The 18,891-nt window shown below is 38.0% G+C and overlaps 1 protein-coding gene across 3 annotated transcripts in view; it reads right to left on the reverse strand.

Moving 5' to 3' along the window:
- Positions 1–1,058: 1,058 nt before the first annotated feature.
- stxbp5a (syntaxin binding protein 5a (tomosyn)) overlaps positions 1,059–18,891 on the reverse strand; it is an 81,099-nt gene continuing 63,266 nt past the window's right edge. Inside the window, exons 17-27 of one of the 3 annotated variants that reach the window (XM_039693049.2) lie at positions 16,935–17,060; positions 15,487–15,638; positions 14,888–14,950; positions 12,687–12,734; positions 10,906–10,956; positions 9,183–9,464; positions 8,729–9,098; positions 7,657–7,822; positions 7,215–7,326; positions 5,600–5,820; positions 1,059–5,404 (exon numbers count right to left, since the gene is read on the reverse strand). In XM_039693049.2, the coding sequence (XP_039548983.2) occupies positions 5,363–5,404; positions 5,600–5,820; positions 7,215–7,326; positions 7,657–7,822; positions 8,729–9,098; positions 9,183–9,464; positions 10,906–10,956; positions 12,687–12,734; positions 14,888–14,950; positions 15,487–15,638; positions 16,935–17,060 (1,633 nt within the window). In that variant the 3' untranslated portion in view covers positions 1,059–5,362. The remainder of the gene's footprint in view (positions 5,405–5,599; positions 5,821–7,214; positions 7,327–7,656; positions 7,823–8,728; positions 9,099–9,182; positions 9,465–10,905; positions 10,957–12,686; positions 12,735–14,887; positions 14,951–15,486; positions 15,639–16,934; positions 17,061–18,891) is intronic. The other 2 variants (XM_089118699.1, XM_039693050.2) reach the window with 2 other exon arrangements.

Here is an 18,891-nt window from a genome sequence, read left to right on the forward strand (position 1 = left end):
ATATTGGGGGTTTTTTTGTTTGTTTTTTACAATTTCTTAACCAGTAAAGTTTAAAATTATTGTTCTTTTTTGTCTGATATATATCCATTTTCAAAGGTCTTTGTCATTCTGGAAATTAAAATGAAAGATTTTTTGCTTTTATAGTATATGAATATGTTAGCCTTGCTGTTATCTATAATCTAGTGTGCTTTAAATGACAAAATGACAAATGACAAAATCCACATTTAGAAGATATAAGCATTTAAAACTTACAGTCTCTCATTTCTGCCAATATGATTCAATGATTTTGATGACATCACTCTGCACTTCAGCTTCTCATCAGATTTTCTGTCCAATCAAATGCTCTCTAAGGTATCCCACCCCCTACATTACAGTATAAACAGAAGCAGCTGTGGTTAAAATGTCAAGTCAAAATATCATTTGATCACACATTTACTATTTTCTAATCACTATATAGATAGGGAATGATTTAGACAGTATTTCCATTGAGGCGAATTAAGTCACATTCTGCGCTGGTCCAGAGATACGATAGCACAGAGCAGCTCATATACGCGAGTTGGAGCATTCCACAAAACATAAAAGAGAATTCTCAAAAAATGCACAGAATGCTATATTTTAAAGTGAAATTGAGGAGATTAGGAGGAGAAATTGTTAAATAAGAGGAAACTGCAGCTTTACTGAGCTCAACAGCTCTGGCCGACTAAATTAAATGCTATTGGCTATTTAAGAAAAGGGAAGGACGCTATTCGATATGTCCCGCCCTTGCTTCCTGATTCAGTGGAAATTGCATCAACACACTGTATAATGCTGTGCATTTCAAGGCATTTAAACAGGCCTTTAATTTGTATGACATCATTGTAGTGGCCGTGGCCTGGCTTCAGTGTCCAACCCATCTCAGCAAACAGTGCAACTTTTTTAATACAAATCACATAGGCCTATATAAAACTTTTGTGATATTTTCACAAAAGGTGCCATCCGACATTACATTACATACATGTACATTTAATAAAATAGAACAATTTAAAGAACTAGAACCATGAGTCAGAAAACACAGAAAAGATTTTTCAGTAGTTTTATTTTCCATTGCACAGTAATTTCTATCTACAGAAATTCTAAATCGTTTGTGGCAGCAGATAGTCATAAACATCCATGTGAAATTTGCATAAAACTGTACAAGAAATTGGCTACAATGAGAAAATACTGCAACCCACTGATAAACGTTATATTCAGGACAGAAAATGAATGAGGCTCTTCTGCATGTTAAAAGTGTAATATTTCAGGTAAGAATGTTCTGTCTGAGACAAATAAAACGATTCACTTAAAGTCAACATGAAACATTACAAAATGAATAGACCAAATTAAAGCCAAGAAAGCAACAGGAACCTTTTTTTCCTCCTTATTCATGAAAGATTACAAAGGGCAAACAACCAGGTTCACATTCAAAGTGACTCTCTATGAAACAGACATGAATGAACTAAAGGTGTGATCAATAAATGAGTTTGAACACTTATTACTGACATTTACAGCATTACAGTTCAACACGGCTGATTGGATACTTCTGTTTATCGACTGACAATGACAAAATAGCAACCTAGGAGGACATCAAATCTTTCCTGGAATTATCTTGTGAGTAACCAATCGAACACGAGCCTACATGTTGAAAAGTAATTTTTGGTTTTAAATTGTAAATACCAACCATGTCGGGGCTTAAAATGTAATCGAACACACATAAACAAATGTTTTATCTTTTTTTTTTTTTTTCAAACAATGAACCGGTCCTCTGAAGACGCATTCTCACATAATTCTTGTATGCAGGAATTTTAAGTGAATGCCCACTCACTTACTCACTCACTCACTCACTCATGTTTAATTGAACGAACAGATTACACAGCAGAAAACAAAGACATGAAGACAATTGACAGAGCGCAATGAGCTCAAAATACGTCCTCCTCAAAGCATATATAAAAATAATTTTGTAATAATCGATGATTAAAAATATGACAAGGATATCTATTCAGGGAAATACAGTACTGCAGAGAAAAATACACATCGTACAAATATAATTGAATTAGTTAATCAGGCGAGATGACATACGAGCGAGATATTCAAAAACAAACCCGGTCTTCAGAAACACTATAACACCATGGCATGAAAACACATCTACAGAGAATATAGAGTCCAACACAGAGAAACATTTAGAGTCTGAGAGAGATTGGCTTCATTTGTTTTGTAATTCTTTTTTCCCCCCACGTTTTTCTTTGTTTGGAGTACGGCATACGAAACACACGAAAGGCAGACTAGCACACAGCCAAAAACATCAGAAAAGTCCTCAACACTGTTACTGGATGCAGTGGTACTTCAGACACAAACAGCTGTCGAATGGAATACAGAACTCAATGAAAGAAAATCTTTGGCGTTTGAAAAGATATGGCAACTGTCTTAGGGTCGGTGTGGCCACGCCCACTCGCGATTGACGCTCCCAGATTGTCGAACTACTTCATTCACAGAATGGCAAAACACTTTGGGCAGAGAGGCGAGTGAGAATCAGTATCTTGGATGACGATGGATCACGTGATCAATGCAACATATATAGCAGCATTTCTTGCAAACCACAAATAAATATAATGGCACTAAAATGTGGTTTCAAGGGAGAAATGGGACAAGAAAGACATTGACCGTACACTTTTTTTGTGTGTGTGTTTAGTTTTACTTTCTAGTTTTCTGGTTTTGAATGTACTGCTAACACTCATTGTAGGTGTTTTCACAGATGACGACTGAAGTACGTTGCGCATTTACCACATTACGCATGAAGCACCAGTGTGAAACCAGTACCGACAGATACAAACTTGTTAAACGATGTCTTCCTGACATTCAGAACTATAATGAATATTGTTCCCAACCCAGTGAACGCATTCAACCCTATTTTTCAGGTCAATAATCAAGCCTCAAGTCACCACAGGTTACAGCTGGAAAACCGGTCCAAATTTCCAGGTAAGCCGATATAGCCATTTCCAACAGTATAAGTGCTTTTTATATAACAAATGAAACGTGGACCGAAGTACAATCTGTACATGTTCGAGCGGTTTAATCTATGCAGTATGAAGGGATGAGAAAGCTGGTCTAATGGACAAAATCAAATCCCAGATCCAACACTAAAGAGACTGCGACGTCATTTTCAGTCTCAACAAATGTTAGCGGTTGAGGTCTATCTATATGGCTTTCTACCCCCCGAAAAAGATGGATAGTTTTAAACCTTAGTTTTGCCTACTTTCTTCCACAACTCTGTCCAGACCAGATATTTCCTGTAAGGAGTTTCACAAAAAGTTCAAACATCTGTATAATGGATTACATGAAAATACCATCATTAAATCACTCACAGTTGGTTTACAAATAGTTATTTCTTAAAGGTGCCATATGAAATAACTGAGGTAAAAATATCCACAAAAAAAAAGAGCTACACACATCAATAGAATGAGAAGAAATAAGTGCAATGATGTCATTAAAAAAAACTGACAAGTTATAGTGCTGCTGAGATATAAACCTTAATTAGCATGCTAAATTACTAGCCCCGGCCCGGCAGGTGTCGTAATACCAGTTTCGGCCATGGGAGGCGGCATGCGGGCGGGCAACATTACCACCAGCCAAACTGCAGTACACGAGTAAGTCGCGCCGGTTTGTGTGTGTACTTGAACCTGATGTCAGTCGTGTGAAAATACAGCCCACTACTACATTTCATTTCAGCGACGAGTTCAAATTCATTTCAAGTTCATTATGCATGAGGAACACATTTTGGTAAGTCGTAGCATTCTGTATCTTTCAACAGTGTTCATGTTCTTTTTCCATTAGCTAGTAGAGATGATCGGTTCACGTGCGCTAGGGATCTGTGGTGTAACATGTACAAGCGCCAAAACGGTATTTATTGTTTGAATTGCATAATAAAATTGACAGAATCTGAGAGCTTAACTAACCTGCTTGCTAAGTTTCAATTGCGTGTGTCTCACGGTGAATTCGTGAGAGTTGGCAGCTCTGAATGGCGCTAGCTTGATCAACATCAGCGAATGCTATCTGTCAAATTAATTAAAACTAACAATAAAAATGTAATAAGAACAAAACAAATACCCATATCGTCGAAATGCATATCGTCGAATCCCATATCGTCGAAATGCACCAGCTTGTTTTTGAGACTGGTGTCTAAGAGACGGTCTTCATCATTTAGTGTTGAGATGTTGTTCATTGAGTCTCTGATCTCTAAAAATCTCCAAATGCTCAACGTGAAACTGCGGTCTTCCTACCTTTTACTATCGTGTCAAATGATTTGAATAATATGTGCGAGAAAGAGAGAGCAAAACAGCGCTCGCTCGTGTTGTTTGAAGACGTGAGAGTGCGCGCGGCCGTGGCACAACTCACTTTCTGGAGGTATACTGCCCCCATCTGTTATGGAATATGGAATATGATTTGATTTTATGTGCAAGATGGCACCTTTAAATCATGTCAACTTATTTGAAACCCTCAAGATGGTACTTTAATGTAAAGCATTATTGTACTGATATTCACAATAATTTCGTAAAAAGATCACCAAAAAAGCATTTTATATTTAAGCAGACATTTACATTTTGCTAAATAAATAAATAAAATAATAAATAAATAAATAAATATTCAAATAATAATAATTAAAGCAAAAGGTATAATTTGGGAAATGTTACAGGAATATACTGAGTAAATTTTTGGAGAAGGGAGATGTTCTCTCTTCTTCTGAAAGGTTTGACTCCACGTTAAAACATCATTTCCTGTGAATGGAGCTCTTCCCATGCTTCACCTGGTGTCTTCGTATTTTAGTTTCAGTTATGACAGTATGGCATTTTTACAGACTTTGATGGAGATTTATATAGAATTATGTATATATACTTCTTTTTTTAATTTTTTTATGTTTGTTGTTTAGTTGTATTTTTTGTTTAGTCTCTTTGTCTTTTTTTCGACTACTTACTACTCTCCGATGTGGGAGGCAGGACGTGATTCCAAAAAAACAACAGCACAAAAACATTTCAAAGACTGAGAGAAGAAATGGAATTTCAGGGCCTACAAAGCCCAGCCGCCACGAGAGAGGATTGGCGATATTAAACGAACAAACGAAAACCGAAGAGTGGATGCCATCGTGGTATATGGCATTCCTCAGATTGGGGCCGCTCTCAGTCTGTGCCTCAGTTCTGTAAGCAGACTGTATTTAATATTGTGCTAGGAAAGAGCGAGGAATCCCACTGGTCCAGCAGAGGAGAGATAAAGATGAGAGTGGGAAAAAAGGATTACGGATGAACAAGGCTGTGTAGGAGAACTGAGTCCCTTTGGGCTCTGCTGTTTGTGGAGATCAGAACTGGTACCATTTCTTATCCTTACACTTTAGCATCATCTGCAGCAGGGAGGAAAAACAGTAAAAAAAAAAAAGAAGATCAAAGTTAGAGATGCCAATCGTACTGCTACAATGCTGGTTCAGCTTCAACCTGATTGTAATGCGCATAAACAACATTTATGTAATACATAAATGTTTAGCTATTTTTAAGAAGGGATTCATCTGTTATTGGCATCAGCGGTGGGAACGCTGTACCTCATGAGCGTGTTTGGAGAATGAGTCAGCGCTGGCCATCATGGCTGCCGTCCGCTCTTCCACCTCACTCAGTTTTTGCCCTCTCTCGTCCAACGCTATCCGAGCTCGAGCTAGATCACCCACGATTCCTGACGCTGCCCCCTTCATGCCTTCTATACCCCCAGGACCTGGAATGTGTTGAGCCAGACTGCGAGCTGCTTTTCCGGCTCCTGTCTCGCCGACTGAAACATAAATCCAGAAGCGGAGTGTCAAAAAAAAGAGAAGGTGAGAATGTTACAAATGAAGTGACAGCACAACAGAAACAAACACGCTTTTTGTTTGGGGAACAGCACACATAGTTAAGATGTCACTTTTGAGAACACAGCTCATTACGATAACAAAGAGGCAGAGGAGACTGAGCTAGATGACATGTGGGTCAGTTGTTGTGTAACTTTTGTACTATTTATATACTGTTTTAGTATTTATTAACATTTTTAATTAGCATTTATTTGTATGGTTTTAGTTTTCATTTAAATTGTTTGGTCATTTGTTGTTTGTATTAGTTTTTGTATATATATTCGTTTGAACTTTTCTGTGTAACTCTTTTAGTTTATTCTTAGCTGAAAACACTTAGTTCTTTCAAAAATATATGTGCTCGTTAATGTACATTTACTTCGTTCAAGTAATAAAGTATTCTCGTGAGTGCATAATATGCTGTTTTAAAATACATATGGGTAAGGGGTTCTAATGTCAGTCGCCATGTTGCCCCTCCATCTTGAAAGTACATTAGCCAAAGAGGGACATACCCGTTAATTCAAGCTTCGCCTTTCGCGTTCACGTTTGAGTTAACACTCATGGATGAGGTCGAACTGGAAGCCATGTTAATCTTGGACTACACTGGCCACCGTAGGAGTTAAAACGAAATCGGACTTGAGAGGAACAGAAACTAATATTCACTGGATGGTCATATACATTTTCACCGCTAGATGAGGGTAAAAATCACACAGTGTAGCTTTAAGTTAGTTTTAGTAATGTTAGAACTCAGTTTAGTTTTTGAGTCAAATTTTCTCTGCAAATTTTTTTTTATATGATTTTGTATGTTGATTTCAAACACTTAGTTAAAAACACTGATATATCTGAATAATTTTTGTGAATTCTTTAACAAAATCATTATAGTTTTGTAATAGTTGATGGGTAAACAAGTGAACACCACACTAAAATGAACTGACATACATGCAGACAAGAGTTACATTATAATATTTTTCATGAATCTCAGGTTGTCACACGTTTTAAATATAGAATATATCAATAATAATAGCTATTATTCTTTTAAAATGAAAAAAAAAATCATGAAACAGCTAATATTAAACTAAAAATTATTACATTAACTGTGTTTCAAAATGGTCATAATATGTAAATATTTGACTGAAAATGCTGTCAGGGGTTCCATTGTTAATGTCTAATAATTTTCAATAGTTTTTTCGTGGCCAACAACATGTTAGGATTTGTGATTTTCAGAAATAAATCTAAAAACTGACAACTAGCCTCCCTACATCTAAACGGTCATCTGTTTGTGGTCTACATTTCTACCACAGTGATACTTCACACATCTGAGTGTTAATGAAAGATTACTCACAAAGATCTTCTCTGTCTAGAGACTGTGCTCCTCCTCCGAAAAGACCCTTAAAGAATCCCCTGTTAGGAGCTTCAGGTGTCTCCACTGGAGTAAACAGCTCACCTAGCATCTCCTGTTATACAATCCAAGAATCATCATGGTAAATGGGAAATGGACTGCATTTATATAGCGCTTTCTTTCATAGACCCAATGGTCACCACCCATTCACCCACTCATTCATACACCGACAGTGGTGTCAGCCATGCAAAGTGCCATCCAGCTCGTCGGGAGCAGCTGGGGTTAGATGTCTTGCTCATGGACACTTCAACACTTGGTCAGGTGGAACAGGGGACCGAACCACCAACCTTTCAGTTTGTAGACAATCTACATGAACCACTGAGCCACTGCCGCCATCCTCATCATCAACGTCATCTTCGTAAATACTGTGCAATAATTTGCTCACCTGTAAGTTCTCACAGACCTCCTGGCTGTAGGTGATCCTCTGGATCTCAGTAGGGGAGGTCAGGTACAAGGCCTGGCCGAGGTTGGAGAAGCAGAACGTTCTCGCTATCCTCATATCTGTCAGGGGTAGGTAATTTACATCCAGCAATGGTCTCAACCCTGGCAGACTGAAACAGCATGACACAGAGAGACATTTCTTTAGCTTTGGAATATCTTATCTCCTCAATTATTCAAGAGCTGCAATGTTCAGACTGTGGCAGTGATTGTTTTGTCCTCCAGAATGTGCTGTTAAATTACGGGAAACAAGCATTTAGGATTTTCTAGATGTTATCTGCAATAATACCCCCAAGGTCTTCATGTTTGATGGTTAACTTTGACCTTCCTACTGACAGTCACGTAGATGTTTGTCTCCCTTTTCTGTTCTCTGAAGATTTATAACCCAAAGTGATTCAGAGAGCAATACAATGATTAGACCGGTGTTGCAAAAGCAACATGCCCCCTGGCTCTGACTTTGCTGAACAGTGGAGCAAGACGACAAAATTGTATTCTGAAAATAGCCTGATTTCCAAATTTACTGAGCTTGCTACAGTATATCAATATCAAGCTACGAGCAATTCCTCACTTCAGTGATACAAATCCCAGAGACCATGCAGTCCCAGTTGCAGTCTTCAATAGAGCAGCATTTAAAATATGTTATACACAATAAGAAATGTTTCTTGAGCAGCAAATACGCATATTAGAATGATTTCTGAGGGCTGCTGAAAATTCAGCTTTACCACCACTCGACATCGACTCGACATACATTTTAAAATACATTTAAAACACACAGTCATTTTAAATTATGATTTACTGTTTTACTGTATTTTTGATTGTATAAATGCAGCCTGGTTGAGTATTAAAGACTTTTAAAAATCACTTTTAACCATGCATGCTAAATTTCGATCTAATAATGTAAAAATGTAATAATGTAATGTAATAATTTTTTTATGTATTTACACGTCCCAACATGCAGTCCTAAATAAGTGCATCTAAATATCCTCATCTGTCTTATGTTGAAGGGCAACCTCTCTCACCTGAGGGTCATGATGTGTCCATTGGCACAGAAGCAAGCCAAACAAATGCCAGCGTTTATCTGTACCACATCTGCCCGCAGCACAAAAGATGCTTCGGTGATGTTGTGTTTGAATACGCAGGTCTGAGAGGGCAGGGCTATGACTTTGGCCTGTTTCTCAGAGCACACCACGGCATACTGGTTTTCATTCAGTTCCTGGGATGTGGATGGGGATACAGACACCGGCCGTCTCTTACGGACCTTGTCCCGCTCCTCTCCGTTGGCTGGAGCGTTGGGTTCATACCACGGCTCAAAAGCAGAGGCGAGGAGAGACCCTGTAGAATCTAAGAAGGCCATCCGGAGGACGCTACCCTTCAACCTGATAAGAGTGCCTGTGCGGAGGATGTTGAGATGTTAGAGTAAGGCGGGGGAGGGGTAAAACCTTCAAATGTTAACCCTCAAATGTGCTAACTTACCACAAGGGGAGACAATGACTGGCTGCAGAAGCCTCTGCTCTCCAGCAGGGGGCATGTTGAGGGAGATGGCCAGGACTGTGCCCAAGGACGTGCCAACCCACAGACTAGGTGTGAGCCCGCCGTCTGCTTTGCGTGTGTACGTCTCACAGAAAAAGAAAGATGTGATGGCCTCTCGTGATTCCTTGTCAATACTGGTCACGCTGGAGCTCCGCGAGCGGCTGAAGGAGTTGTCCCTGTTGTCTAGGGGTATGGAACCCCGTGGGGGACATACAGAGAGTAGGACAGTAGAGAGAAAAACACAGAAAGGTAAAGCCCCCACTCTAAGACAACAACTGACAGATTAACATCATTACTCCATATAACAAAACAGCCCCTTGTGCAGAAATGAGGTTTCCCCTTGGTGATGTGGTTAAAGCAAGTTGAAACATACAACATCCTTCAGTGGTGAGAAAATGACCTTTAGTGTGGGAAATGAGGCAGTCTCTCCAGTGTGATGGAGACAAATGGAATTCCCAAGATTGGGATGACCAGATGCCCTATTTTCCTGGAACACTTGCGTATTTTAGAGCCTTTTACCCAACCTCATTTATTTGAAAACTGGCCCTACTAAAACACCTCCAAAAATAAATTAAAGAGATCTGAAAATGGGATTATTCTGGGAAAAACTTGACGTCTGGTCACCCATTCCAAGATGTGTTCAGTCTGGAAATTAAAATATATATATATCAATAAATAAATAAAATAATGGAAGCATGTGAAAGATAATCTTGTTTACATGAATATACAATTATATATTCCCTATTTAAAAAAAGTTTGGGGTCTGTAAGATTTTCTGATGTTTTTGAAAGAAATCTTTTATGCTCGCCATGGCTGCATTTATTGATCAAAATGAGTGAAGTTAGAAGTAAGAGACAGTAGTATTGTGAAATTTTATAATTATAATAACTGCTTTCTGTATAAATATAATTTAAAAATGTAATATATTCCTGTGATGAGAAGAATTACTAGTCTTCAATTGTGCTGCTCAATATATTTTGTGGGAAGCGATATTCTGTGATGAATAGAAAGACCAGCATGTATTTGAATGTCTTTGTTGTCATTCTGTATTAAATTGAATGCGTCCTTGCTGAATAAAAATATTCTTAAAAAAAACAAAACAATTATACACACCCCAAACTTTTGAACAACAGTGTATATATATATATAAAGCTGTCCTGTTTACCTGACATTCGATTAATTGTATAACGTTTCTCATATACAGTAACAACACTGTATGTGTGAGGAAAAGATCTTTACATCAACCTACACATTTGATTTCCATTTCAAATCAGCCGATTCCAGAAAGTACTCCTTGAGGGAATTCCCTTAAAAAAAAACTCTCCTGCTGGAAACTGATGACAGAACTGAAATTGATACTGAATTAAATACCAGCAAATGCTGAACTGGCAAAGCTGCCTTGAAGTGGAGAAGACTGACAGAAAACCCTGACCACATAAAAAGGAAATCTGTGGTTTTGGACATGATGTGCCAGACACTCACAAGCCTTTTGATAAACATATACAGAACTCTGAAAGTGCAGGAAACCTGACACAACCTTAGTCTTTGGCTAACTGACATGAGATGTCTAAAGAAAGTGAGCGTGTGGACCCTTCAGACTCTGATAATGTGCTGATGGACTCCACATTCAAAAGTTGTGTAGCATGAACACAAAGTCAAGGCTTACCCAAGTCTGGCTTTAGCTCAGTAGGCAAGCTTAATTTCCGTGACATCTTTGCTGGAAAAAAGAGAACACCTCTCTTTACAAACACATTGAAGCCTCAGTAAAAGCCATGCAATGCTAGAACTAGTTGTGCTCCAGAAAACACCAGACAACATAGCCAAAGGTTTTTTTTTTTTTTTTTAAATCATCCTCAGGGACACAGAAACTTCATACTGGAAAAAGGTCAGAGTCAGAGACAAACTGCATAATGCTGCATGCTGGACAAACAGTACTGGGATGTAAATGGGTATAATTTGGGCACACAAAGTCCTGAAAGGAAAATAATTAACATCAGAACAAACAAAACAATCATTCTCAGCACCCCATGCCACAATCATGCACCACACAGGAGAATAGAGACTGGACATTGTGAATGATTTTGTATAATTTGTATACCCTTGCCACATACAGTATATGTAGGCATCTCTCAACTTTTATCTATTGTCTTTAGCTGTGTATATTTGCGATCATTTTTTCCTTGAGAGGAATATTGCATAAGATATTAAGCCTTGATTTTTAGGAACATTAAAAATATGTTCTTACCCCATTAGCAAGCATTCAGCATTTTCAATTTTCAGTAGTATCAGTAGTACTATTTTTAAATTTACATTAATTTTTATTTATTTTTATCCAATTTATTTTACAAAGTTAATGATCAGTCATTGTTTTCATTTAGTTAAAGGGTAACTAAACCCCTGTTCAGAGCCTGACTCCACCCACTGGCAATATTTGAAAAATGCTGGAAAAGTGGGCAGAGCCCAGCGGAGGGGGGCGTGCACCTGAGACGCATCTCTTTGTATGGAACTTGCCTACGTCACCAACAACCGCTGTGTCACGTACTACCGCAAACATCCAATAGGAAAATTCAACTGCAGTAGCCACCGTTCAACCTGAAGAGGGCAGCACTAAGACGTTTTTACACCATATATTGTAGAAATAGAACACTTTATAAACAAATGTCAAAAAAGTTACTCGAATCAATGACTGGTATTAATAAGGATCCATTCTTACAGATCATTAACTAAAAAAAGTTGGTTTAGTGTTTAGTTACCCTTTAAGTTTTAGTTAACACTAATAAACCTGACCACTAAACATCTAGACAAAATTCTGTTAGATTAAGCTTAAAACAAGACAAAACTAATAGCTAATGGAGTAAGAAAGATCATTAAGGATGTTTAAATATTTTCAGTAGAAAGTCATTTTTTACAGTTTAATGATCTCAGCATTCAACAAGAAAAAAAAGCAACAAAACAAAACCTGGCTTCACAGCTTGTCTGTGTAAGAACAACTAAGGAAATCTAAATGATTAATAATCCTAAAACTGTATATTTTGTTTTCCTAATATTACTCCAGTAAAGTGAATACCAAGGCTGGTTCCAATCAAAATAAATGGTTATTTTTCTAATTCCCATCCTCGTTATCCTGTTCTGAGATGTACGGACATAAATGGACAGGAAGTACAGGAAGACAACAAATTGAAAACCTTCATTCCTACAGACAGACAATCATCGGACGCAACCACCAGTGTGGCAAAAGAGAAACGCCTCAAGCAAATCACCACAAGCACATGTCACCATGTTACATGCGTGCTACATGAACGTAGCATGCAGTGGGAATTTCCGTCAAGGACTGTGCTCTTGGAGACAGACATGTCCCCTGTTTTGTTCATACAGTACAAAGAGACAGAGACAGTGTGGTTGAACAAAACCAGTAGAACCTCTTTTAACTCTTTCATCCAACCTTACCTCCTCTCCCTCCTCCATTGTAGAAATGCTGATGGTTTGACATCAAGACTTTTTGGGAGGAAGTAAAGCATATGAGCAGTTAGAGATATTTGTACGCTTATCGGCGAGCAAAATACAGCGCAATAGTATCATAACGTGAAAGACAACGTGTGTCGATCGCAATCATTTGTCCTTTATCTGGCCTTGTCGAGGTGTTACAGCAAGTGTACACTGACTGCTATTTGCACGATTATTACAGGGACCTTCTTTCAATATTTGATCAAACCACTTGCTGAGAGAACAGCTGCAGAGGTCTGTGCTCTAACTGAAGGTTAAGTCATTTTGGAGACACATTCTCATTCTGTTCTGACCTTTCGGAGCAAATCTTATCTCTATTTTGAGATCTGCCCGGGTCACTGAGTGTGAATGTCACGCTCTTTCTAGAAGGAGGTTTTTAGGTTGTCTTCAGCTTATCAATGCCACCATCAGCTGCGCTTAATGAACTAAAGAAAGAGAATTACCTTGTCTTGAATGTTTTTGCATTTTATATTTGCAAGAAACAATGCTAATTTGAAAAATGATGGCAAAATAATGTCCTTTTTCCCACCCCAGAGGAAGACGTGATCTTATAGTAAAGGTTAAAAATCTGAAAGATAGAAAAAAAAACTCCCTGGGAAAGTGTTATTTGCATAATATGTCTCTAAAAGGTAACAAAAAGTTCATGGTAGAACCTCTACAGTATAATGTGACACATTTTCGATTAAATATTTGGTCACACAATTCGATGACAGTATGTGAAAGCAATCAATACCTCATCAACCGCAGTCTAAAAGCACTCTCAAGTAAGAGTGTGGTGTTTTACAGTGCATTTACAAGCTTCGGTTGTCTAGTAAATTTAGATTTAATGTGTCCTTAACGCCCACAAAAACAGCTGTGACTTGCTGCAGCGGCTACATTTTCAGTTCTTTTGTGCATATCATTTCAGAAACCACTTCCTAACAGTTGTAGCAGCACCAGTATGACTGTATGACTGCTGTGGACGTTAATTTTAGCAAATGCTTTGATGAAAAGACAGTTTAGCTGAAGGGCACAATGGTCCCCCTTCAGGGCTTTGAACCTACAACTTGTTTCTAGCCCAGATGTTAACCTCCCACCAGGCATGAGCACCTTGTCACAATGTCAGTCACCATTAACATTCATCACAATGCCAGCCATCATCAGTCATCCCATCCGTGACCCTTTGTGAACTTTTGTTCTCCTCCACAGACGCAAGCGCAAAGTTTTATGGTGTTACATAAGGTGTGCCATGTTAACACTGCTAATGATTTTCAGCAGAGGCTAGTCTAATGCAGAGATATGAACAAAATAAATGCACACTTGTGTTGCGTAAACTTGATATTTGGTGTAAAAAAAAAAACAATGTACTCACCCGCGTGTTGTTTGATCAAAAATAACAACTAAAGAACCAGATTAGTCTGAATTGTAAACATAAAGCAGACTGGTAAATTTGTTTAAATAATTAAATGAAAAAAATATGACTCAACAGAACAATTGATTTTCAAATCATACATCACTACTTCTCTTCATGATCTCATGAAGAGATGCCGATTTTCAATTATTTCACACAAAACTACCAAAACGCATTTGACACACAAAGTTTGGGATCAGTAAGATTTTTAAAAATACTATAAATTATATATATATAATCAAAAATACAGTAAACAAGCGCCACATGCACATTCTATAGCTATAGCTGATCTGGTCACAAATATTTCTTATTATTATCAATGTTGAAAAAAGTTCTGCTGCTTGATATTTCAGAGGAAACCGTGATTCTTTTTTCAGCATTAAAATATTTGGTAACAATGTAAAAGTCTTTACTGTCACTTCTAATCGATTCCATGCATCCTTGTTGAATAAAAGTATTAATTCTTGCTGACCCCAAACTTTTGGCCAATAGTGCACTGTTGTAGTTCTTTTCCAGAAGAAAGAAAGTCATAAGGGGTTTGGAACAACATGACGATGATTTATGACAGAATCCTCAATTTTTGGCTGAACTATCCCTTTAGTCCTGAACAGAGGAATCGATTGAAACCCTAAAATGCCCTGTGGAGCTCATAACACGTGGCTTTCAGCAGACTCAAGTGTCAGAGTCAGGACTGATCAGTATAATGGTGTTAGTGGGCGGTATGGATTGTGTCATGCTCTGAGAGACGTTTTACCTGAAGTGGGGGACTTGCAGCGATCCTCTGAGGTGGCTGAGCCTTCGTTAATGTCACAAAGCCCTGAGTAGAGAGAGAGAAACATGAGTGCCACACTATGGACCATGTGTAATGTGTGCTAGTATCTGTTCTTTACGTCAAAAAGGAGTCTAAGATATATTTTAATGGGTAGTACAACTGACACATACATGAGGTGCAGTGTGTAGCCCTTGCTCTGATCTCAGAGTTGAGAGGCAGATGGGCAGACAGGAGCTGAACCCAGCTGCTCTGATCAGCCCTCTCCCTCAGCGCATATCCGACAGATCCCAGCCCCCCGCTAAATATCACTCATTAACCCCGACACAAACACACACCGGATAATCTAACAACCAGTCCATTGCCAAGTCTCAGCAATCATCTCTTTCTTACTATTATGTGTTAAGCTGCAATTATGCATTCCAACAGCAGGGGTCACATTACTGTTTCCCTCTCAGTGCACTGCTGCATGTCCTGCCAACGGTGTTTGTATAAATATAAATATATACATATAAACAGTATATATATGTGTGTGTATGCTCTGTCTATTATGGATGGAAACCATGTCTGTGTGCATATCAGACCTCCAGAAGGTTGTCGGCTCTTGCGTGGCGATCGCAGTTGTCTCTGGTAAGGGTCATTAGATCCATACAATTCCACAGTTCCCAGATTCAACAGAACAGTCTTCTGTAAGTAATCCACAACCGCCAGACCATTGCTATTGCCAAACACCACCCTATGACGCACAGGAACATTCTGCTTTAAAAATTTTGGTTGGTTTTATGATGGTTTACACTGGTTTACTGCTGGCCAGGCTAGTGCACCAGCATAATAATGCCAAAACATATCTGGTGAAGCTGGTTAACCAGCATGGCGCTTTCTCAAGGACACTGCAGTGCACCAGCATCCAATACATATTTGCCTATATTTTCAGCAGGGTTTAAAAGCATGGGCAGTTTGCTGTAAGTTTAGCTTTGATCGGTGTGATGATTCATATATAATTATAATATATAATTTATATATAATTATTTATATATAATTTATATAATTTAACAAGCATGAAATTTAATTTGAAAATAAAACAACAACAACAAAAAACAGTCTGCAGCAGGGTCAGAAAATAACCAGGGCAAAGTAGTGAATTCCTCCATGTTTAAAAAAACCCCAACTATTATCCAACATTTGATTATGTTCAAATATATTCTAATCAAGTTGATCATTTCAAATAATTGATTCAATTAAAGTATTTGACACACATAGACAGCATACTATAAATTGCATGTTAAAAAATGTGTTCTCATATAGGTAAAAAAAACAGGTGATAATAAATTTAATATTAAAGTATATATACACACTACCGTACAAATGTTTGGGCTCGAACGTGTAATATTTTAAAGAAATTACTAATTTTATTCAGTAAGGATGCAAGACATTTATAATGCTACGGATGATATGATACGAAACAGATTTCTATTTGAAATTATTTATGTTCTTTTGTAAAGTCTATTTATCAAATAACTATTATGGTTTCCACAAAAATAAATTAAACTAAGCAAAATAACTGTTTTTTAATAATAAGAAAAGTTTCAAATCAGCATATTAAAATGATTTCTGAAGGATCACGTGACACTGAAGAAGTAATGGCAGTTGAAAATTTAGCTTTGCATTACAAAAATAAAAAATATTTTTAAAAAAATTATTAAAATAGAAAAGTTGTTTCTAATTGTAATAATGGACAAAAAAACTGTTATTTCCAAATGTACAAAAATTTCCAATATTACCTGTTTTTATCATATTTTGTTTAAATACAAACTTTTGAACCATTGTGTTTAGTGTGAAGAACCAACCAACATTGAAGTTGTTATACGCTGAAAACCCTGACATCAGAATATTTTAATACAAATATAAAACAAAGCAAATGTTGTCCTTTCATAAAAAAAAAAAAACATTCTGAAACTAGTCTGCAGCATTTGATTTACTTATTTGTATTAAGCACTGAACCACCTGACAAAACAATGCAAAACAGACTCACAAGCCATAGCAGGAGTTAATGGCCAGGCTGCTGATCTGCTGGGGCGGCTCTCCACTGACCCACACCAGCTGTACCACCAGCTCCACCTGATACCCAGGAGACTGCTTCAGAGGGCTGCTGCGCACCCTAAGGGAGTGACAGAAAGAGGACAGACAGGCCCTGACTAAAAAAGTATAACATTTATTATACAATGCGAGTTAACACTTTATTTTACAGTGGCCTTGTTACATGTGTTACATGTATTTTCATAATTACATGCAACTAACCCTCAAACATGTTCTACAGTACCCTAACCCTATAGTAAGTACATGTTGTTAATTAATATTACTCAGTAATTAAATGTGTAATTACAATGTAACAATGACACCTTAATATAAAGTGTAAACCCAATGTGATATATTACATACTTGGGGAAAGGCATGAGTTCCCAATATCTTCATGATCAATGATAAAAACAGATTATTCAAAACAAACAAGCATAACTTCAAAACAAGCAAATCTAGTAACAACTATACGAAAACATGCCAAAAAAGGGGCAGAACTAGGCAACCCTAGTCAGATTTGTCAGACAGCAATTTGTGTCAGCACTGAACACACTAACTTTCACTCTGTGGCAGCTAAAGCACTCAACGCTCTGTTTGGAGAGGAACAGGGGGCGTACACACAGGACACAATCAATAAAAGCTAGACGGAGCACAGCTGAATGGAACAGAATGCAGGAGACCTGAGATGTGTTTGTAAAAGTACAACTTTTTTTGTCTTGATGTGGCATCTTAAACAAGAAACTCATATTTGGTGGATATCTGTTGGCTTCTCAAAATGACCAAAATGTATATTGTGGTCCAAAAGTCAGAGACCATTTTAAACAAGGAAATAATTTGAAATTAAACAAATCTGGTTGACAATCTTGGAGATTCACATCACCATGGAAAGAAGCGTAAATGGATTTACGCATATGGAAGTGAGAGGTTTGGTGTGGGAAAAAGGAAGGAAAAGTACCTGGAATGTCTAGACGGCAGCAGAAAATTGAAGGGTTAGTTAGAGAAAGAAGACAGCTGAGGAAGCAATGGTAAAGAGCAGAACAAATTCTGAAGGAGGGACTCAATCTCTTACAAAGAGCCATGAAAGATAAGCTGGTAACATTACGCAGAGCTGAGCGTCTACGGAAACGCTTGCAAAAAGAAGGAACGTGCGAGGGCTAATTTCTATAAAGACGTATTCAAATTCGTAAAGAAGTTATTCACCAGTGAGAAGAATGGAATTTTAAAAGCATCTAGGGTTGAGCTAGAGAGATATTCGCAGGAAACGCATTCAGATGCAAAAAGCCATGAGCCTATGTCAATTCCATCTGAGAACCCACCTATCCATCAATCTATGCACCTAAGTGGAAAGAGGTAGAGCAGGCTGTGAGAAAGGCAAGGGCTTCATCAACTCCAGGGCCTAATGGAGTTCCACACAGAGTGTACAAGAGTGCTTCAGGAGTTCTACGAATTCTGTGGAAATTGATAAAAGTGGCATGGGAAAAACAGGTTGTACCTAGAGCATGGCGCAGAGCAGGTGGAGTCTTTATACCTAAAGAAAGGACAACTGGAAGCTGCTAGGGACTAGAATATGCTTGCTGATCTTGATCAACGGCTTATTTTTCCACCTGAGATTTCCACCACTAACCTCCGACCAGATATTGTATAGCATGCATTGTTCAGCTGACAGAGTTAACAGTGCCATGGGAGGATACTATAGATGAGGCATATGAGACGAAGAAACAGCGGTATGCTCATCTGGCCACTGAAGCAGAACAGCGAGGATGGAGAGTCCAGGTTTATCCAGTGAAAGTGGGTTGTCGAGGATTTGTGGCACACTCTACAACCCGATTCCTCATAGACGTTGGATTCAGTGGCCAAGGCTTGTGGCGTACAGTAAAGAACTTATCTGTAGCAACTGACAGTGGTTGAAACGG

The sequence above is a fragment of the Pimephales promelas genome, chromosome 13, assembly GCF_988280905.1.
Source record: "Pimephales promelas chromosome 13, fPimPro1.hap1.1, whole genome shotgun sequence".
Lineage (NCBI taxonomy): Eukaryota > Metazoa > Chordata > Actinopteri > Cypriniformes > Leuciscidae > Pimephales > Pimephales promelas.